The sequence below is a fragment of the Oryx dammah genome, unplaced genomic scaffold, assembly GCF_014754425.2.
Source record: "Oryx dammah isolate SB20612 unplaced genomic scaffold, SCBI_Odam_1.1 HiC_scaffold_16, whole genome shotgun sequence".
NCBI classification, from domain to species: Eukaryota; Metazoa; Chordata; class Mammalia; order Artiodactyla; family Bovidae; genus Oryx; species Oryx dammah.
In genome coordinates, this window is record NW_024070200.1 from 47,823,446 (window position 1) to 47,845,712 (window position 22,267).

The window sequence follows — 22,267 nt, forward strand, 5'->3', positions numbered from 1 at the left end:
GATTTATTGAGCAGCTGCTGTGTGTGTAAGCGCCGGCAGGTGCTAAGTTCTTTGATGTAAGTGATGTCACCCATAGACATGGACATTTATGAACAGATGGCCTGAGAAGGTGGAGGGAGGAAATCTCAGAGGGCCAAGCAAATCAGAGAAGAGGTGGGCAGAGCAGAGAGAAAAGGCCTCTTGTCTTTTTGAATCTCAGATCTGTCTCTTAAGGTCTATGTGGCCTTTGGCAAGGTACGTCACATCTCTGAGCCTCAGTTTCCTCATCTGTAAAATGGGGATAATGAGCAAGGCATGTGACTGGGAGTGGGTGCGCGTCCACTACCCCTCCCTCCAGCTCCACCCGAGGTGAAGGCTGGAGCTGGCCCATTTGGGCCTCTGGGACCTCAGGCTCTGGGAGGGGGCTGAGATTCCCACAGAGAGCCCGGGCTGGGTAGGGGTGCTTACTTGATCCCCTCTATCTGTTCCCAGTGCCCACATGGTCCCTGTCACCCTGGCGCTGAACAACACCCTCTTCCTGAAAAGTGAGACAGAGTACATGCCCTGGCAGGCCGCTGTGAGCAGCTTGAACTACTTCAAGCTCATGTTTGACCGCACAGAGGTCTACGGCCCCATGCAGGTACGTGCAAGGGGCCTGCCAGCGTCCAGTTCCCCAGTGCCTGAAATGATGCCACAAGGCAGTGAGTAGAAATATTGCCTGGAGTGGTGAAGCGCTGCACCCAGTCCTTGGTGGTGGTGAGAGAGCAGGAGGGATGGAAGGGTGAAGGGAGCAGGGACTGAGAAAGTGAGCAAGTTGGGCCCCGCAAGAAACGGAAAGACTTCTAACAAAGTTGGCTAAATCTGGAAATTAGCACTATCAGAAGGCAACAGAAAAAGCCACAGTACAGGAAGGGGATGGGAGTGGGAGCAAAGCCTCCAACCTGTTATGTGGCCTCCGGCAATCCTCCTCAGCCCAAAAGAATCCTCTGTGAAAAGAGCGGGCCTCTGCTTGCCTAGCAGATGTGAACAGTTTGGAAGCTTGAGGGGAAGGTAGAGGGAGGGGATGGGGGGATGGTGCCAGCTGGGGGATCAGAGGCAGAGGCAAACTGCTTGCTCTGTATCCATAACTGAATGCAGAGGGATGTTCACTGCAGTGTGGTTTATAAAAGACAAGAAAACCAAAACCACTTAAATGTCCAACAGTTGGGGATTGGTTAAGTAAGCTAGAATATCCATTTGATGGAATAGTATGTAGTCATTGGGCTTCCCTGGTGGCTCAGTGATAAAGAATCTTCCTATAATGCAAGAGGCGCAGGTTCCATCCCTGGGTCAGGAAGATCCCCCTGGAAAAGGAATGGCAATCCACTCCTGTATTCATTTTTTTTCATATATTTATTTTAATTGGAGGATAATTTATTTACAATATTGTCATGGTTTTTGCCATACATCAATATGCGTCAGCCTTAGGCATACACCAAAGGATTCTCCAGTATTCTTGCTTGGAGAATTCCATGGACAGAGGAGCCTGGCAGGCTACAGTCCATGGGGTCTCAAAAAGTAGGACAAGACTGAGCAACTAACACTTTCTTAACACTTTGGGGTGGTTAGTAGTTTCTGCTTATGCTTTACGGAGTTTTCTAAGTTCCCCACAATAAAGGCAGAATACTTTCGATTGGGCAGTGGGGGATGGTAGGCCCTAAAACGGTATCAGGAAAGAGTGACACTTAGACATGGATTGTCAGAACTGGTGGGGGCTTTGAGGAGAAAGAACCTCAGATCAGTCATCTGAAACCTGGACTAGTGCTGCCCCTTGGAGTACTATCTGGCCTTGGGCTACTCCCTTAGCCTCTGGCCTCTTGCTTCTGTAACCATTAACCCTTGCTATGCTTGCTCACTCACGTCAGAGGTTCCGTGGGGCTCCAGGTGGGTCAGGCTTGAGTCTCCTCTTTGATTTTTTTTTTTTTTTAATATTTATTTACTTACTTACTTATTTGGTTGTGCCAGGTCTTAGTTTTTAGTATATATTTACTTACTTACTCACTTATTTGGCTGTGTTGGGTCTTAGCTGCAGCACACGGGATCTTCATTGCATCGTGGGGGGTCTTCCCTTGTGGCACGGGGCTTAATTGCCCCAAGGCATGTGGGATCTTAATTCCCTGGCCAGGGATCCAACCCAAGCCCCCTGCATTGTGAGGCAAATTCTTAATCACTGGATCACCAGGGAAGCCCCATGAGTCTCCTCTTTGAAGCTATTCATGTTTTCTTTCCCCAGAATTACCTCAAGAAGCAGGTTGAACCCATCTTCCTACATTTTGAAAATCTCACCAAAGGCTGGACTGAGATGCCAGAAAACCTGATGGAGCAGTGAGTATGACCTGTCTTGGGTCTGGAGACCACAGGTGGCCCAGACACCCTGACCTGGGAAGTCCAGAGCAAGTTCCCACAGCATCCTCCTCGGAACTTCCCAATTCCTGGCTAGACCAGGGCCACCAGTCAGGGAGGAAACCGCCCCCTTCCTGACCCCACCCAGGAGTGGGGGCCCCTGCCCCGAGGCTCTGTGTGGCCTGTGAACCCCTCTGGCCTCTTTGTGTGAAGGACCAAACTGAACCTCCCTGGTCCCCTCACTGGCATGGTCATGCAGATTCTAGGTGTTAAAGTGGGGCTGGGGTCTGTGCCAGCCCTCCCTGGGCTGCACATGGCAAGAAGCAAAGCACCCAAAGGGTAGGTGGGCTGTGACCTTAGAGCCCCACACCTGCTGCCCTGCCTGGAGTTATATGCCAGCAGGTGGGCTACAGTCCACAGGGTCGCAAAGAGTCAGACACGACTGAAGTGTCTGAGCGTAAGTACGAGCACAGGGAGTCAGGAGTCAGGGCCAGGCACGCTGACAGAGTGTCATCACCCCCGGTGCAGATACAGCGAGATTAACGCCATCAGCACTGCCTGCTCCAATGGGTTGTCTAAGTGTGAGGAGCTGGCCAAAACACTTTTCAGCCAGTGGATGAACAACTCTGCAGTTAACCCGTGAGTGTGTCCCCTGCTTCTCCCCTGATCTTTATCTGTCCCTCAAGCTCACAGCCCTGTCCTCATTAGACCCTCGTTCCCCGCCCCCTTGCTGCTTCTCCACCCCTGACACCCTCAACTCCATGCCAGGATCAACCCCAATCTGCGGTCCACCATCTACTGCAATGCCATCGCCCAGGGCGGCCAGGCAGAGTGGGACTTTGCCTGGAGTCAGTTACAAAAAGCAGAGCTGGTTAATGAAGCTGACAAACTCCGCTCAGCCCTGGCCTGTACCAACCACGTCTGGCTCCTGAACAGGTGAGGACCAGAGCTGGATGGGGCTGGATGAGTTCCCCTCCCACCAGAGACCAGGGTCCCAACGTGGGGGAGAAAGAACCAGCCAGCCACCCACACTTTCCTTCGTGGGATCCGTCCTTCCTAGCCTGTACAGTGGGGCAGTGTGTTTCCCATTTTACAGATGAGGACACAGAGGCTCAGAGAAGCAAAACAACTCGCCCGAAGTCCAGAAGCTTTGCTAAGTAAAAAAAAAAAAAAGCAACAACTAAGATTTGAGTCTGGATCTGGGTCCACATCCTCTGCTTTTAACTGCTGCATTTCTCCTGGCCTTTACCTCTCTCTCAAGGGTCTTGGCACAGGCTTCCCTGGGGGCTCAGTGGTAAACAATCCACCTGTGGTGCAGGACACCTGGGTTCGACCCCTGGATCAGGAAGATTCCCCTGGAGGAGGAAATGGCAGCCCACTCCAGTATTCTTGCCTGGGAAATCCCATGGACAGAGGAGCCTGGTGGGCTACAGTCCACGGGGTCGCAAAAGAGTCGGACACGACTTAGCGACTAAACAACAAAAAGAGTCCTGCTGCGGATGGACCTGAGTCCTTCTGGACATCCAGCTTGGTACCCCCAAACCCTTTGATGAGGGCTCCTGGCTCCCACTGTGTGCCTCATTGCCATCTCCTGGACTTCAGGAAAAGAGAGCCACCCTCAATGTCAAAGACAGGAGTGGCCACTCTATCTGATATAGGAATCACCCCTTCCTTCCTTCCTTCATTCATTACTAGATATTTATCAGATACCTGGTCTGTGCCAAGCATGACACCTGGCATAGCAGTGACCCTGCTCAGGGGACTCAGGGTCCCTCTATGAGAGGGATGTAGGACCAAGGAGGCTTCAGCCCGCAGCATTCTGAAGGGATGTTGAGAAGATGCAGGAGAGGATGCAGGATGAGTGTGTGTGTGTGGGTGGGGGGTGGATAGGCTCATTTTACTCACTGCACAGCATGCTGACCTCACAGGTACCTGAGTTACACCCTGAACCCCGACCTCATCCGGAAGCAGGATGCTACCTCCACCATTACCAGCATTGCCAGCAACGTCATCGGGCAGTCTCTGGCCTGGGACTTCATCCGGAGCAACTGGAAGAAACTCTTTGAGGAGTGAGTCTGCCAAGGGCATGTTAGGGGAAGCGCCCACCAAGGCTGGGTCCCCTGGGGGTAGGGGTGGGTCCCCTGTGTGCGCCAGACCCCGCAGGGTCAGGAGTAGAGAGCAGACACTGCATTGGAGTGGTCCAAAGAGAACCCTGGTGGTCCAGGGGTTCAGACTCTGTGCTTCCAATGAAGGGGGCTCAGGTTCAATCCCTGGTCAGGGAACTAAGGTTCCACATGCCTCGAAGTGCAGCCAAAAAAAAATGCCACGAAAAACAGACAAAACAAAAAAACAGATGAATCCAGCTTGAGGTCTGGAGGGCAGGAATTGAAAGACGAGGCGGTGGGGTATGGCCGTCCCTTTTCCCACTGTGGGGAAGAAAGTCTGCCTGGTGGGAGTGTTCTCTGAAGAGATGGGAGCAAGGACATGCGGCCAAGCCTGGGTTTGGGTCCCTGGTGGTGTCTCTTTGGGCGTGTCATTGCCTTGCATCTATGAGACAGGGATGGTCACAGCATGTCGCCTGCCAGTCCCCAGACATTGCTTCCCCGCCCCCCTCATGGCTCCTCTCTCTCCTCCCATCCTGCAGTTATGGTGGTGGTTCCTTCTCCTTCTCCAACCTCATCCAGGGTGTGACCCGAAGATTTTCCACTGAGTTTGAGCTCCAGCAGGTAAGAAGCCTGGGACCCTGGGGCTCATGTCTCGGGGGCAGCCGCCACTCAGCTCCCACCGAAAGGCAGGGGGTGTTCATAAGGCAGTGGGGCTCCATGCGGTCAGGCCTTCTTCGTGTACAGAGGAAGCTAGGTATCCAGACTTCTTAAATGTCACAGTTCAATCACAGTTATTCATCTTGGAATTTTTGTATTGGCAAAAGGTAAAGAGAGTAATATAATGAACCTCCATGTACCCATTGTTCGGATTGAATAATTATCAACGTTTGCCAACACTTTTTTTAGGGGAAGACAATTTTCAAGCAAATCACTGATATTATATAATTTCACTTGTAAACACTTTAGTCATATCTAAAAGAAAAATTTAAAACATAATCTATCATTAGCAAACCCAAGAAAATGAACAATTCCTTACTATCATCCTATACCCAGGCTATTTTCAAATTCTCTCTCTCTCTGTCTTTATTTTGGCCATGCCTTGGCAGCTGGCAGGATCTTGGTTCCCCAACCAGGGATCGAACCCATGACCCCTGCTTTAATTAAGAGTGCAGAGTCTTAACCATTGGACTGTCAGGGAAGTCCCTTATTACACATTTTTGAGTCAATCTCTGTTTTCACTTCTCTTGAATGTATTCCTAGGAGTGGAATTGCTAGGTCATTTGATAACTATGTTTTTTGAGAAACCACCAAAATGTTTTCTAAAGCAACTGCATCAATTTACATTCCCAACAGCAATGTATGAAGGTTCCAATTTCTTTATGTTTGGGGGAAAATTGTTATTTTTCTTTTTTGTTTTAAAAAAAGTTTTACATCCCGTAAAGTGTATCTCATGGTTACGAGTTTCATTTCTCAGATGACTCACGATGTTGAGCATCTTTTCATCTGCTTTTCGGGCATTTGTATATCTTCTTTGGAGAAATATATTCAAATCCTTCACTCAGTTTTTCATTAGTGTATTTGCCTTTTTATTGTGACTTATAAGAGTTCTTTATATATTCTAGATACCAGGCCCTTATTAGACACACGATTTGCAACTTTGTGAATTGTCCTTTCACTCTCTTTACAATGTCTTTGATACACAGAAGTTTCTTTTTTTTATTTTGATGAAGTCTAATTTACTATTTTTCTTCTGTTGCTTGCGCTTTATGTGTCATATGTAAGAAACAATTACCAATTTGAAGTCACATCTATGCTTCTTACTAAGATTCTTATCATCTGAGCTCTTACATTTAGGAGTGATCAATTTGACTTGATTTTTGTGTCTGGTGTAAGGCAGAGGTCCAACTTCATTCTTTTGCATGTGGCTATCCCGTTGTCCCAGTCCCATTTATTTAAAGGACTATTCTTTTTTGTAATATTATTCATTTAAAAAATTGTCATTGGAGTATAGTTGAGTTACAATGTTGTATTCGTTTCAGGTGTACAGCATAGTGAATCAGTTATACATATACATATATTCATTCTTTTTCAGATTCTTTTCTCATACAGGTTATCATAGAATATTGAGTGGTATTCCCTGGTCATCTAGCTTATATATAGTGGTAAATTCTAAGTTCCTGATTTCTCTCTCCCCAACCCCCATGTTTCCCCTTTGGTAACCATAAATTTGTTTTCCATATCTGTAAGTCTTTTTCTGTTTTGTAAATAAGTTCATTTATATCATTTTTAAAATTAGATTCCACATATAGTGATAATATATATTTGTCTGTCTCTGTCTGATTTACTTCACTTAGTGTGATAACCTCCAGGTCCATCCATGTTGCTGCAAATGGCATTATTTTGTTCTTTTTCATGGCCGAGTAATATTCCATTATATACAGGTACCCCATCCTCTTTACCCATCCCTCTGTTGATAAAATGACTATTCTTTCACCTATTGAACGATCTTGGCACCTTTGTTGAAAATCAACTATAAATCAACTATAAACATTAGGGTCTATTTCTGGACTCTCGATGTTATTTCACTAATCTATCTGTAGGTTAGCACAGTGTTGTCTTAATTGTCATAGATTTGTAGTGAGTTTTGAAATCTGGATTGTAAGCCGTCCAACTTTGTTCTTCTTCAAAGTCATTTCGCTATTCTGAGTCTTTGCATTTCTTTATGGATCAGCTTGCCAATTTCTGCAAAAAAGGATAGTTGAAATTTAGCTGGGATTGCACTGAATCTGTGGATCAATTTGGGGAGCATTTCCACGTTAGTAATATTAAATCTACCAATTCATTAACCCAGATTTATTTAAGTCTTTTTTCCCCTTTTATTTAGGTCTTCTTAATTTTTCTCAACGATATTTTGTAGTTTTCCACATACCAGTCTTGCACTTCTTTTGTCAAATTTATTCCTAAGTATTTTATTCTTTTTGATGCTATTGTTAATGGAACTGTTTTCTTAATTTCGTTTTCAGATTTTTTACAGCTAGTGTATAGAAATATAATTAATTTTTGTATATTGATCTTGTATCCTGCAAACTTGTTGAACTCAAGTTTTAATAGTTGTGCTTTTTTTCCCTTTCAATTCCTTGAGGTTTTCTGTATATAAAATTGGGTCATCTGTAAATAGATATAGTTTACTTTTTCCTTTCTGGATGCTTTTAATTTCATTTTCTTGCCTAATTGCCATTGGTACAATGTCCAGTACTAACAAATATTTTAATCTTTAAAAAAAAAAAAAACAACCCACTTATTTGCTCAAGCAGTCAGGTCATGTGTGCTATAGAAATGGCCACATTTTGAATTTGGCTGCTTGCTCCCTTGTGGTGCCTGTTTAATTTGTCCTTCTCTCCTCCCTTGATTGGATTAAGATTGTATTTCAATTAAAAACAGAGGATCAGCTCAATGAAGAACCTCACAATGAAGTCCAAATACACATAGGAGCCTGGTTGGCCCTTGGGGCTGTCATTTTTGACCTCTGCCAGTGAGAGGGAAGGACTCCCTACCCCAGGGGTTCTAACATGGCCGGGAGGGGTACAGGACCTGGCAGCCCTCTCCTCGGGGCTGTTAGAGACCCAGCCTGAGGCTCAGAGCATCCTTTTCCTGGCAGCTGGAGGAGTTCAAGAAGAACAACATGGACGTCGGCTTCGGCTCAGGAACACGGGCTCTGGAGCAAGCCCTGGAGAAGACCAAAGCCAACATCAACTGGGTGAAGGAGAACAAGGAGGTGGTGTTAAACTGGTTCACAGAACACAGCTAAACAGTCTCTGGTCCTTACATTCACCCGGTCCCTATGTGAGATGCCCATGTGCCCCTGTCCCAGAGACCCACGGCAGGGCCCGTTTCTGATGCTTGAGGCACCAGTGTCCTCCCCTTGGGGACAGAGTCTCTGGCCCATGTTCACTCCACTCTTCCCAGGGGACCACTCCAGTTTCTGATGCTCAGACTGTCCAAGTGCCTCCCAGCTCCTGCCCCTCATGCCAATGGCACCCCAGGCTTGGCATGCCTCCTGTTGCCCAAGGCTCTGGGTCTGATCTCAGGGAGTCCAGCTCCAGGGTCAGATGAGAAGCCCTCAGTGGATGATGGATGGCCTTGGGGGGCTGCCCTGTGCCGTCTCCTATCCTTCCCTAAAGGCCCTGGAACTGAAAAGTCTACAGAGCACCAGATCTGTATATTTTTTTCTAAGATAAAATGTAAATAAAAGATTTCTAGATGAGCTTCCAGACTCATTACTGAACTTGAGCAGAATGGGTCTGCACATAGGCCAAGGGCATGTCCTGCCACCTTCCCAGGATCCCAGGGTGACATATCAGTTTTTTTAAAATTAATTTTTAAAATTTTGGCTGCGCTGAGTCTTTGTTGTTGTACACAGGCTTTCTCTAGTGGTAGCATGCAGGCTCTCTAGTTGCTCTGTGGTATGTAGGATCTTAGTTCCTGAAGCAGAGATCAAACCTGTGTTCCCTGCACTGGAAGGTGGATTTTTAACCACTGGACTATCAGGGAAATCCTTCAATTTTTAAACTGGTTGTTTTCAAGAGTAGCCTACAGAAGAAGACAGGTGCCCTCCAGATCACCCGGGGCAGCCAATGATCAGGGCCAACTCCGAGGAGAAGGTCTGGGACCAAGAGGGCTCCTCGGACCACATTGGCCTTGGTGGAAATTTCTTGGCAAGGGAGGCCCAGCTGAGTGCCCAAGGCTGCTGGGGGTGGGGGGGCAGGAGAAGCATAGAGGGTGGGAACATACAGCCCAGGCACCTCAGGGGTCACCGTCAGTTGACATCACCTGTGAGCTGCTCCAGGCAGTGTTTCTCCCCACCCTCTAGGCTTTGGTTTCCTCATCTGCGGTATAAAGACATCATAGGGTTGGCTTCCCAGGTGGTGCAGTGGTAAAGAATCCGCCTGCCAGTGCAGGAGATGCGGATTCAATCTCTGGGTCGGGCAGATGCCCTGGAGAAGGAAATGGCAACCCCCTCCAGTATTCTTGCCTGGAGAATTTAATGGATAGAGGATCCTGGTGGGCTACAGTCCACGGGGTCACAAAGAGTCAGAATGACTGAGAGCCTGAGCAAGCACGCATATCATACGGTTGGTGTGTGGATCTAAGGAGAGTCACGTGCTTAGCGCACAGTCTGACACTTAAGGAGAGCTGTCTCCTGCTCAAGGCCCCATTGGGCCTTTTCCCTCCTAGCCTCTTGTGAGCAGCTCGCGCCAGCAGGCCTGCCTGCGTCCAGGAAGACTCCTCCGCGCTCGGTTGCCTTCCGCATATCAAAAGATGGGGCGGGGCCAGCCTCGGTTGTGGGTCCCTCCACCAACCAGGAGGCTCCCCCCAGCCCAGCCCCTCTGGACCAGCCCTTCCTGTAGCCAGGGCTCAGTGGCTGCGGCTGGCACTTGACCTTCTGGGTTCCCCGCTGGAGAAGAGACCAGACCCGCCATCTAGGGTCCCTGGGGGAGAGCTGGCCCCTGGGTAGAAGAGTCAGCAGGGACTGTAGTCTCCGAGCCTGGCACTGCTAGGCGTTTATGCGCATTATCTCATTTGGTTCTCAACAGGGAGATAAGGACCGTCTTTATCTCAGTTTTGAGATAAAGAAACTGTGGAGCAGGAATATTAAGACTCAGGCTCTAATGCGGAGGGTGTTTGCTATGACCAGTGTGTTCCCTTGGCAAAACTCTATTAGCCTTTGCCCTGCTTCATTCTGTATTCCAAAGCCAAATTTGCCTGTTACCCCAGGTGTTTCTTAATTTCCTACTTTTGCATTCCAGTCCCCTATAATGAAAAGGACATCTTTTTTGGATGTTAGTTCTAAAAGGTCTTGTAGGTCTTCATAGAACCGTTCAACTTCAGCTTCTTCAGTGTTACTGGTTGGAGCATAGACTTGGATTACCGTGATATTGAACGGTTGGCCTTGGAAATGAACAAAGATCATTCTGTCCTTTTTGAGATTGCATCCAAGTACTGCATTTCGGACTCTTTTGTTGACCATGATGGCTACTCCATTTCTTCTAAGGGATTCCTGCCCACAGTAGTAGATATAATGGTCATCTGAGTTAAATTCACCCATTCCAGTCCGTTTTAGTTTGCTGATTCCTGGAATGTTGGCATTCTCTCTTGCCATCTCCTGTTTGACCACTTCCAATTTGTCTTGATTCATCGACCTGACATTCCAGGTTCCTATGCAATATTGCTCTTTACAGCATCAGACCTTACTTCTATCACCAGTCACATCCACAACTGGGTGTTGTTTTTTGCTTTGGCTCCATCCCTTCATTCTTTCTGGAGTTATTTCTCCACTGATCTCCAGTAGCATATTGGGCACCTACCGACTTGGGGAGTTCCTCTTTCAGTATCCTATCATTTTTGCCTTTTCATACTGTTCATGGGGTTCTCAAGGCAAGAATACTGAAGTGGTTTGCCATTCCCTTCTCCAGTGGACCACATTCTGTCAGACCTCTCCACCATGACCCGCCCATCTTGGGTGGCCCCACACGGCATGGCTTAGTTTCATTGAATTAGACAAGGCTGTGGTCCATGTGATTAGATTGACTAGTTTTCTGTGAGTACGGTTTCAGTGTGTCTGCCCTCTGATGCCCTCTCACAACACCTACTGTCTTACTTGGGTTTCTCTTACCTTGGACCTGGGGTATCTCTTCAGGGCTGCTCCAGCAAAATGCAGCCGCTGCTCCTTACCTTGAATGAGGGGTATCTAACATGGAAGCGATCCTCCATTTGGGGATGTGGTATTTACCTGCTCGTCACCTGACCGCTCACAGCACTGGAGTTCACAACACCTGTGTGGCTGGAGGAACTATGTCTGGAGGATGCCAAAGGGACAGGCAGAGCCAGAGACCTGTTTGCAGGTGGTAGGCAGAACAAGAGGTGACTAGAAGTCCAGTTGCTCAGTCTCGGTCCAGAGCTTTGTCTGCAGGTGGGTCCACCTCTCCCAGCCAGCGGGTGATGGCATGTCCTTAAGATGAGCCAGAAGCAGCAGGGGGTGGTACCCTTTCTCACCTCCCCACCCTCCAAGAGACTCCTCAGGAGGCATGTCCTCTGCACTGCAGGGTCATTGAAAGGCCTAGGAGAGGTACTCAGCAAATTTCCAGTCTCCTGTGGATGGTGCCTGGGTCCCCAGGAAGGTAGGGGTAGACCAGTCATCCCAGAGAGGGGACCAGCCTCCCCTGCAAGGCACTTCGTGGAGGTGCAGCCAAGAGCAGCTCTGCCTGGGATGGAGCCATAAATGGAGGCAAGGGGCTGATGGTCCTGAGAGGTGGGGCTGATGATCCTGAGAGGCAGGGCTGAGCCTGCACTCCCAAAGCGTAAGGACAGGGGTAGGGGGTTGACCTAACCCCCCTGGGCCTTGCTTCCCCCACTCCAGCAGCAACTAGGAAGTGTCCCAGGCAACTCCAGCTAGGGTGACAGCAGCCTTTTGCCTCTGCCTTTGTATCTCCCAGAGGAACATCTCTTGAGGGGCGTTGGGAGAACAGGGTTGCCAACTTCCAGAAGACGCTCAGCTCTGGCTGCTGCTGGTGGGAGCTCCACTCCAGCCCCTGACGATGTCATTAGTGACTGGACCAGGAAGTACTTCTCTCTGTCCCTGTAAAGACTATGCCTAGACAGGTGGGAGCCCAAGGAAGGAGACGGGCGGTTATTCAGCTCCACCTTCTGTGCAGGTGCTGTGAGACTGTGGAGCCAAGACCTTGGGTCTTCTCAAGAAGGAAAGAGCACTGGTCAGGGAGTCAGGGGCTTGAAGGGCTGGACAGAGTTCTCTCTGGACCTGTTTTCATAAAAATGAAAGAGCAAAAAATATCCATTGCTCCTGGACGTGGCTGGGCCTCAGCCCCAGGTTCCCAGGTCCTGGCTCCATGCACTGAATCACACTCTCAGGGTGGGACCCTGGAACCCGGATTCAACCTGTTATTGAGGTGAGGGGACCACTGGACTGGAGCATCACGGGGTCACGTAACTCTATCCAGGTATTCTGTATTGAGCTTTTGTTGTTGTTGTTTAGTTGCTAAGTCATGTCCAACTCTTTGTGACCCAGTGGACTGTAGCTCGCCAGGCTCCTCTGTCCATGGGATTCCCTAGGTAATACTAGAGTGGGTTGCCACTTACTTTTCTAAGGGATATTCCCAACTCAGGGATCAAATCCATATCTCCTGCATTGATAAGCAGATTCTTTCCCACTGAGCCACCCGGGAAGCACTGAGCAATTACCATGTGCCAAGCCTAAGAACCCTGAGAGGTAGGGTTTATAATTGTCTCCACAGCTGAGGAGACAAGAGGCTCAGGGAGGTTTTGAAGCTTGCCCACAGTCACACAGAGTTAAGAGCTGAATGAATGCACACCCAGGGCAGTGGCATCCTGTGTCCATCTTGCTGTACGCAACCTTGGCTGAGGTTTCCTCCTCCTCTGAGGGGGCTGGCAGCTCCCACAGAGGGCCCTGGGGTAGGAAACAGAACCCACTTCTGAAAGGTTGGGGGACTGGTCACCTAAACCAGTTCCTCTTTTAAGAGATGGAGAAACTGAGGCACAGAGGAGTGCCTTGCTGGGGTCAAAGGGCATACCAGCAGACAGCGGGTCAGATGGGAGGCCCTGCGTGTGGGAATTCATGCTCTGCTTTTCCTCCGGCCCCCTCTCTCACACTGCACCACTAGAACGGCCCCCAGCCTGGCTCCATTTCCATGAGGCTGCCATAAAGACCAAGGAAGGTTCTGACTAGGCTGTCTCATGGCAGCGCCGATAAAATAATACACTGGGCCTAACCCATGGGAAAAGACGCTGATGTCGAGAAAGAAGGCAAAAAGGGGTGGCAGAGGATGAGATGGTTGGATGGCAACATTCAGTGGACATGAATCTGAGCAATTATGGGAGACAGTGAAGGACAGGAAACCTGGCATGCTGTAGTCCATGGAGTTGCGAAGAGCTGTATACAACTGAGCGACTGAACAACAGCACACGGGAGCCACGCACAAGCACCTTTTGGGAAACAATTTCACCTAACTGTGAAAGAGCCCTGTGGGTCAGCAGGAATGCACCCAGGAGAACAGGAAAGGGCCACAGTAGTGGGGTTGAGACAAGGGGACAGGGCCAAGTGTTAACCCACCTTGCCCAGCGGACCAGGTGGAGCCCCTGAACGATAATTACTGTCAAATTGACAATTGAGGGCTACATCAACCTCAGTAGGCCTGGATTCCCAGTGGGGAAAAGCAGCATGACTTGTTCCTTACCCTATGGGAACATTTTTCCTTTTTCAGAAGCAATAAAAACCCAGGTAGACAGAAGGAAAACAGACCAAACCAATTTTTTTTTTGTTTTAAGAAGTACAAAATCTAAGCATATAGATTTCTTCTCACTCCCACCCCAACCACCCTCCACCCCCAGTCCACTCCCCTACCAGTCCCAGCCTGGCCAGCCACTGTGGTCAAGTAACCACCAACTTACTGCCACTCAGGCTGTGCCCTGCAGAGCACTGGACATTCTAGGGGATGTCGAGGAGTGGAGGGACTGCCCCAGCCCCGACTTCAGCCAGGGAGGTGACCCCCTATCTGCTTTAAACACTGCTTCTATGAAAGACATCACTTGGAAAAGGGATCCTTGATAAAAGAAAGCCTGAATACTACTGAAGTAGCCAATGATGTGGGCAGCCTACACTACAGGCCTGATTCCTGGCTGAAAAGGGGGGTGGCCTTTACTATTGGCAGGCAAGGCCATTAGTAGAACATGCCCAGGTGGGTCCCCGCCAAATCTTCTTGCCAAAATTCAGGGCAGCCGCTGAGTGGAAGGCCTGAGTTCTGGGGAAGGCTTTCATCACTGAGCTGGAGGGCAGGGCCTGGTCCCTGGTCCTCTGAGTTGGGCAGCACCTCTGCAGTGTGGCTCCAGCATCCCCACTGGGTCTGAGGCTGGAGTCGCTGGCAGGCAGGGCGGGGCAAGAGAGGAGGGGTTTCTGGCAACAGACAGGACTCCGGAGACACAGAGATACCCTGAGGGAGAGAAGAGCAGCAAGTTAGTGGGCCACTGCCTCAGGCCTGAAATCTCGAACCTGAAGGTTGCCCATAGTGTGGCTGGCAGCTGCTGAACGGCCCTGGGGCCATAGATGCGCTGAAGCACAGTGGTTAAGGGTACAGGCTCTGGAGACACACGGCTGCTGCTGCTGCTGCTAAGTCGCCTCAGTCGTGTCTGACTCTGTGCGACCCCATAGACGGCAGCCCACCAGGCTCCCCTGTCCCTGGGATTCTCCAGGCAAGAACACTGGAGTGGGTTGCCATTTCCTTCTGCAATGCATGAGAGTGAAAAGTGAAAGTGAAGTCGCTCAGTCCTGTCTGACTCTTCTCAACCCCATGGACTGCCCCCTACCAGGCTCCTCCGTCCATGGGGTTTTCCAGGCAAGAGTGCTGGAGTGGGTTGCCATTGCCTTCTCTGGGAGATACACTGCCAGGGTTCAACTCCCAGCTCAGCTACTCACTAGCTGTGAGAACTCGTGGATAACCTCTTTTAGTCTCAGTTTTTTCCTCTAAAACACGGTGATGATGACAACAAAACCCACTTCGTAGCGCTGCTGGAGGGCTGATGAGTTAATACACGTAAAGTACCAAGAATGGGGCTGGGCACACAGTAAGCATTCAGTAAATCTCCTTTATCAATATGCTCTTTTATGGAAGCTTGAGGAAAACTTGAAGGTCACCAGTTCCAAGCCCATCTGCTTAGGAAGCCCCTCCCCCTGGGACAGCCAAGTCTCCCCTCCATTCTCACAGCCCCCCACCTCCCGGCAATACGGGAGCACAGAGCACCAGGAGGGAATTTCCTGAAGGTCCCTGCTACCTTCCACCCTGTAGTCTTGAAAGCAAGTCTTAAGATTCCCCGCTCCTCGACATGGCTGTGAAGGCGTTTAGGTAGAGGTGAGGGTGGACTTAACTTCCCAGGGGCCCACCAGTCTCCCCAAGGAGGTTAGGGTCCTCTTTATCCCTCCGCTTCAGTTTCTCTCCATCCCTAATTTAGGATTAGGTAACCCGGGATCTAAAAGGCATGAGATTCTCAGGAGACGAGAGTTTACTCACCCCCTCCGTTTCCAATCGAAGCCTGGGGACCACTCCGAGGGAAGTGGCGAGAGCCTGAGCGCGCACCCGGTACACTGCAGCCAGCTCCAGAGACGCGGGGGGCGATGTCCAGGGCGTGGGCTGGTTCCGGGGCTCTGGGGGTGTCTGCGTTCCACAAAAGGCTTGAGGCGGCGTCCAAAGGGCCACATCAGGGGCTCTTCCTTGAGAGAGCTGCGGGGGCGACTGCATCCCGGGGCAGTAAGGGGGTGTCAGCCAGGGTCCCATGTCGGGGACCCTGCTCCCCAGGCGCTCGGGTGCCGCTAGGGCCTCAGGGCGGACGGGCGGGGACCCGCAGGACACCGCGACACCGGCGGCCGAGCCGGAGCAGCAGCCTCGCCTCTGCGCCTCCGCGGAGCCGCCGTCGGGGCACAGCGCGCAGCCCCGAGGGGGCGCCGCGACACTGCACTGCCGGCGCCGGCGCTGCAGGCTGTCCTCGCTGAGGCCCAGCACGGCCGACAGGTGTCCGATGTAGCGGATGGCCAGGCGCAGCGTCTCGATCTTGGTCAGGCTCTGGCCGGCGGGCGCCACGGACGGAGGCAGGAAGCGGCGCAGCTCGTGGAGGGCGCGGGCGAGCGTGCGCATGCGCAGCTTCTCGCGCTCGCTGGCGCTTTGCCGCTGCCCGCCTGCTGGCCGGGTGCGCGCTCGGCTGGGCGCCGTCGAGGTGGCCTCTGCGGCGCCTGGGGCTGCGGGCACGGGCTGCGAGGGCCTGCGGGCACGGTCGCAGGGGCATGAGCCCGAGGAATCCGAGGAGGAGGAGGCCGGGGACGTGGAATCCGAGTGGCCGACCCAGCCCCAGCCCTGAGGGAAGATCCAGTGCTCGTGGCCGAGGAGGCTCTGCAGAGGAGGGGACTGGGCCATGGCCGGGGCTGGCTGCGGGCTCCTCGAGGCAGGCCGGGCCGGCCACCTCCAGGACTGAGCTTTTATTCGGACCGAAGGTGCGAGGTGGACCCCCGCCAGGTTGCAGAGAGGTGTCAAAACCCACAGAGCCCAGGGAAGGTCTGGGCAGGGGGGGCCCTGGGAAAGCGGGCCCATTTGCGGAGGTGTGGATTCTGACTCCTCTGGGGGGCTCTAATGGAGGTCCCTGCTGCCGGGGCAAGTGTGGGAGGAACAATTCGCATCTGGATGGAGCCGCGAAGCTTCTCACCGTGTTCCCACCCACCCCGCCTCGTCCACTGCTCCGGTGCGTGCCCGGACCCTGACAGTGGCGGGCAGTGGCGCCGTCTGGGGGCGGCCAGGCAGTCCCTCAAATGACTCATGGACCCCTGCAAAGAGTGGCCGCCTCCCTCATCACCACCCTCCGGGAGGCTGTGCCCAGTAACTCCCACCCAAGTGCCTAAAATTGTGCGGGGTAAGGCGTCAAGATAAACGCCGCGGGACTTGCTCACAGTGATGGCGGGAGAGGGGGTTGGGGAAAGGAGCGGAGGTCCAGGTGGACCCTTCCTGGGTTCCCAGAACCCGCACTTGCTGCTTCGCTGAGTGATACCGAGAAGGTCATCTCACTGTCCACAGTTTCTTTCCCTGAAAAATAGGACAGAGCCAGCAGCCCAGAGAAGAGACATGGAGCGTAGTGGGTGATGAAAATGAGGGAGGGTGGGCCCCCAGGTGGGCCTGAATCAGATCCTCCTTATTTGCTGTGTGACCTTGGAGAGTTCATTTAACTCCTCTGAGGCTCATCCTCATGACAGTAATAACATAAAATACCTACCACCTAGGATGATTGCTGGTGCTAAATGGAACCATCTATGGGACCACTTAGTAGAAGCCTGGCAAGTGGGCTAAATGTTTGCTACTATCATTTTCTAAAGAAAGTATCAATATTTATGTCTCAAGATGCTTGTGGGCATTAACCATTTAATTCATATTTGTTTAGCAACTGGTGAATGTCAGGCATGCCAGAGTGAACAAGAGAGTTGTGGTCTCTGCTGTCAAGGGATTTCAGTCATGGGGAGATATGTCAGCATATAATTAGTAGCTCTACTGCTAGCTCCCTGTGTGTCCTTGGGCAGCTCTGAGCCTGAGTGCTTAAAACAGGAGTAATAATTATACTATCTGCTCACAGGACTGTTTTTACAGTCTTATAGTATAACCTTTGACACAGTAAAGTTTAAAAGTGCCCACTCCTCAGCAATAATTGCAGTTTAAAGGAGGTGTCAGTGTTCTTCATATCTTCCGAGAATAGGCTGAAATCCAAGGCTAAAGGCCAAGTGAGGACCAGGAATGGTTGAGGTCTGGCCACAGAGGCAGAGAGGTCACAGCTGGGCCTTGAACCATGATTAGGACATCTGTAGGGAGAGAGCCAGGTAGGTAGAGAGCATTCTGAATATGGGAACTGCATAAGCAGAGGCCTGGCAGGGGGACTTCCCAGTGTGCTTCGGTGTGCCAAGATGGTGTGAAGAGCACAAGCTCACCTTGGCTGGGGCCATGCTAAGAAGGTGGATTTTACTCCTAAGGCAAGGGGGAGCCAAGTGACTTTTGAGCAGAAGTGTGACAAAAAAAAAAAAAAACAAAACTCATCATTCAATAACTAAAAGTTAATGTGATGATGTTTCAAGAGTAGTCTAACTTGCACCAGCCTAAAGTAATAAATGGCCTTGTGGTATTTTTGTGACTGTTTAAAAATTAACTTTTACTTACACCAATTATATAACAATATGTTCTCTGTATAAGAAATGGAAACAAAGCTGGAGTCCCTGTAACCGCTCCCCAAGGGTCATGTGTCCTTCTGGACTTGGTCCCTGTGCACTCCCAGAAACATTTGTATCCTTAGAAAACATATGGTATGAATGAGATAACATTATGGTAAGTTGTCTGTAATTTGCTTTTTCTCATTCAGCAGTGTATCTTAGAGCCTTCCATGTCAGGACGTGTTTAGCTGACTTATAGTTGGTCTTAGTTGATTTAATTTTAACTGGAAAAAAAAATAATGATAGGAGGTGCAGATAAACCTTCAATGATGAAATTATATCACTTTCTCCTCAGAACTTCATTCTTTAAATATTGGAGAAAATATGTCCAAGTTACTACTCTATGATGAAATAATAATTGATATTGAAAATAAGATTGGTCAGGGCACCTGTTTTTAGTTTACTATAAATAATGAGGGCACATAATTAATTTGTCCATCACACAAAAAGAAGGTGGAATCAATCAACAATGGCCTTGATTTCAAACAGGAAGGAAGCAATTAGTTATGCAATGTTTCATGATTTAAAAGGGTTTAAACCAAGGTTAAAAATAATAATCCTGGGTACTTCCCTGGTGGTCCAGTGGTTATGACTCCTTGTTTCCAAGGCAGGGGGCATGAGTTCAATCCCTGGTTGAGGAGCTAAGATCTCACATGCTGCATGGTGCAGCCAAATAATAATAATAATAATTTAAAAAATAATCCTTTTTTCTAAGGAGAGGGAGATTTAGAAAATAGTCAATCCTACACTTTTAAGGATTAAAATAATGGCAAATCATTATTTATCCAAGGCTGTACAATAATACTTTAAAGATCTTGACATACACTATCAGGAAATTTATGTAGATATAACTGACAGTTATAAACCGGATTCATCAGGTTTCATGTATATTTCTTGATCTGGATTCTGGAGTGTCAAATTGAGGTGCTGTTGATATTGAGTGCTCCAACTCACCTCTTTTCACTGCAATATAGTATTCATAGCATGCTCACACCATAGTCAGTCTCTTTTAAGGCACCTTTGGTGTGTTTTTAGCTTTTGCCAAAGAGTGCTGCTTTGCACAGGCAACTAGGTATGGAGTGGTGGAGTGGCCTTGTGATTCCCAGGAAGGAACAAGCCTGGAGGGATCTCCTGTGAGAGCACTTGGTGAACTAGGGGAATTCACCATTGGCAGAGCCCTGCGTACTGTCGTTTCCTCTCTAGCATAGCCTGGCTTCCTTCTGTTTTAGTTTGAGTTAGTCCTAGAGCCCAGGCCTCAGGCTGACTGTGGGATGGCAGAGCCTAAGTTCTGGGAGGTGAGGCCCTGGAGCTGGTCTGCTGTGGCCCCTGGCTCTTCGCTGGGCCCCTCAGCCAGGCTCCGGGAGCACAGGGGCACACTGCTGGCCCCACTCAGCGTTGAGAGGCAGTGTGGTTTAGTGATTAGGAGCCTGGACTGTAGAATCAGATAGACCTAGGTTTAGAGTCCAGGCTTCATCCTTTCTCAGCTGTCAGAACTTGAGCAACTTAACCTCAGTTTTATTGTCTATTAAGTGGGGATTCTCATTTCCAGGGCAATTGTTGGTGCAAAAGCAAGATAATGCATGTCTGGGGACTTTCCTAGAGATCCAGTGGTTAGGACACTGTGCTTCCAACATCACAGGCGTGGGTTCAGTCCCTGGTCGGGGAAGTAGGATCCAGCATGCACCACGGTGTGGCCAAAAAATAAATAAAAAATAATAAACGTTAAAAAAAAAATCTGTTCAATCAGTCGTGTCTGACTCTTTGTGACCCCTTGGACTGCAGCACACCAGGCTTCCCTGTCCTTCACCATCTCCCAGTTTGCTCAAGCTCATATCCTTTGAGTCAGCAATGCTGTCCAACCATCTCATCCTCTGTCGTCCCCTTCTCTTGCCCTCAATCTTTCCCAGCATCAGAGTCTTTTCCAGTGAATCAGCTCTTCTCATTGGGTAGCCAAAGTACTGAAGCTTCAGCTTAAGCATCAGTCCTTCCAATGAATATTCAGGACTGTTTTCCTTTAGGATTGACTGGTTTGATCTCCTTGCAGTCCAAGAGACTCTCAAGAGTCTTCTCCAACACCACACTTCAAAAGCATCAATTCTTTGACACTCAGCTTTCTTTATGGTCCAACTCACATCCGTAAATGACTACTGGAAAAACCATAGCTTTGGTTATATGGACCTTTGTGGGCAAAGCGATGCCTCTGCTTTTTAATATGCTGTCCAGTACTCTTGCCCGGAAAATCCCATGGACGGAGGAGCCTGGTGGGCTACAGTCCATGGGGTCGCAAAGAGTCGGACACAACTGAGAGACTTCACTAGGTTTGTCATAGCTTTTCTTCCAAGGAATCACTGTCTTTTAATTCCGTGGCTGCAGTCACCATGTGCAGTGATTTTGGAGCCCAAGAAAATAGTCTCTCACTGTTTCCATTTTTCCCCATCTATTTGCCGTGAAGTGATGGGACTCCTTAAAAGGAAAAGGTAATGTATGTCATCACTACCATGTCACAGAGCCTTTGTTTATAAGTCTTTCTTATAGCAAGTTCGAGGCAGCAGAATGAAGTGGGTTAAGGACGAGATTGCATTGTGGTAAGACGGCTGACAGCTTCATCCGTGGCCCCAGAAGATAGTTCCTTCCTCCCTCGCTCTAGCACCAAGCCTTGGGCCTCCTGCCCTAAACCCCTCCTCCAACTTCAGCCTGTATTCTCCATGGATCCAGGATGGGGTTTGTCCTCAGCAGGGCACTCCAGCTCCTGGCCTGTGGCAGGGCTCACCAGTGCTGCAGGGCAGAGGCAATGGAAGAGTTCTAGGTGTTGGAGCTGGAACCAGAGCCAACTGGCCCAACCAAGGCCAGAAAGCGGAAAATCTGAATCAGCTTCTCCTGGTGGACTGGGTCCTGGCCCAGGTGTTTCCCACTTGCTCTCTGGCCCTGAGACTCTCAAGCATTCTTCCTTGTGTGCTTGAAGCAGCCCCGGGTGGTGCGTGAACAAGCGAGGTCTCGCCCCCATCCCCCAGGGGCTTCCAGCTGGGCAGTCTCCATTTCTCGTTCATTTGACTTGCCTGGTGAAAGGAGGGATATCTATGGCTGTGTGCTGTTAGATAAGGTGATTAACTTTTGAGCCTCAGCATGATAGTGACACCAGTTTCACCCCCTTCCTTCCTATGATAGGAGGAGGTGGTAGCTAGATCAGGGAACCATGGTCAGTAGAATGTTCACTAGTGTGGCAGACTCTTCTGGTTGTCCACACACTGTCTGTTATTGCCTCTATTCTTCTTTCTTCTTTAATAACAGGGCTCTGTATTATGGAGGGTAATGTGCCCAACTGAAAACTACATTTCCTAGCCTCTCTCGCAGATGGAATCATCAATGAAATGTTAGTAGAAATATTGTACGGGGTTTCTAGGAAAGCTTTTTAAAGCAGAGAGATACACTCCTCTGACTCTTACTCTCTTATATTGTCATCCTGGAAAATTTAAGTGATGGCTGGCACTTCAGCAGCTTTTTTGTGACCCTCAAGCAATCTCAAGGACAAAAGTCACATCTAAGGAAAGCCTTCCTCAGTGATCAGTGCAAATGAATAGAGGAAAACAATAGAATGGGGAAAGCTAGAGATCTCTTCAAGAAAATTAGAACTACCAAGGGAACATTTCATGCTAAGATGGGCACAATAAAGGACAGAAATGGTATGGACCTAACAGAAGCAGAAGATATTAAGAGGAGGTGGCAAGAATACACAGAAGAACTATATAAAAAAGATCATCATGACCCAGATAACTACGACGGTGTGATCACTCACCTAATGTCAGATATCCTGGAATTTGAAATCAAGTGGGCCTTAGGAAACATCACTACGAACAAAGCTAGTGGAGGTGATGGAATTCCAGTTGAGCTATTTCAAATCCTAAAAGATGATGCTGTGAAAGTGCTGCACCCAATATGCCAGCAAATTTGGAAAGCTCAGCAGTGGCCACAGGACTGGAAAAGT

General features: G+C 49.6%; 2 protein-coding genes across 3 annotated transcripts in view; one reads left to right on the top strand and one right to left on the bottom strand.

The window, feature by feature from the left end:
• LOC120875628 (alanyl aminopeptidase, membrane) overlaps positions 1 to 8,730 on the top strand; it is a 28,019-nt gene extending 19,289 nt beyond the window's left edge. The window contains exons 15-21 of one of the 2 annotated variants that reach the window (XM_040257556.1): positions 472 to 619; positions 2,252 to 2,343; positions 2,890 to 3,000; positions 3,130 to 3,297; positions 4,290 to 4,430; positions 5,006 to 5,087; positions 8,125 to 8,725. In XM_040257556.1, the coding sequence (XP_040113490.1) occupies positions 472 to 619; positions 2,252 to 2,343; positions 2,890 to 3,000; positions 3,130 to 3,297; positions 4,290 to 4,430; positions 5,006 to 5,087; positions 8,125 to 8,274 (892 nt within the window). In that variant the 3' untranslated portion in view covers positions 8,275 to 8,725. Of the gene's footprint in view, positions 1 to 471; positions 620 to 2,251; positions 2,344 to 2,889; positions 3,001 to 3,129; positions 3,298 to 4,289; positions 4,431 to 5,005; positions 5,088 to 8,124 lie in introns of both variants that reach the window. The other variant, XM_040257555.1, reaches the window with a different exon arrangement.
• Positions 8,731 to 13,734: 5,004 nt separating this feature from the next.
• Positions 13,735 to 16,459, bottom strand: MESP2 (mesoderm posterior bHLH transcription factor 2). The gene is made up of 2 exons (XM_040257557.1): positions 15,629 to 16,459; positions 13,735 to 14,488 (listed from the first exon to the last, which is right to left on the bottom strand). The coding sequence occupies exons 1-2, from the start codon at positions 16,457 to 16,459 to the stop codon at positions 14,219 to 14,221; spliced, it is 1,101 nt and encodes a 366-aa protein (XP_040113491.1). The 3' UTR covers positions 13,735 to 14,218.
• Positions 16,460 to 22,267: the final 5,808 nt, after the last annotated feature.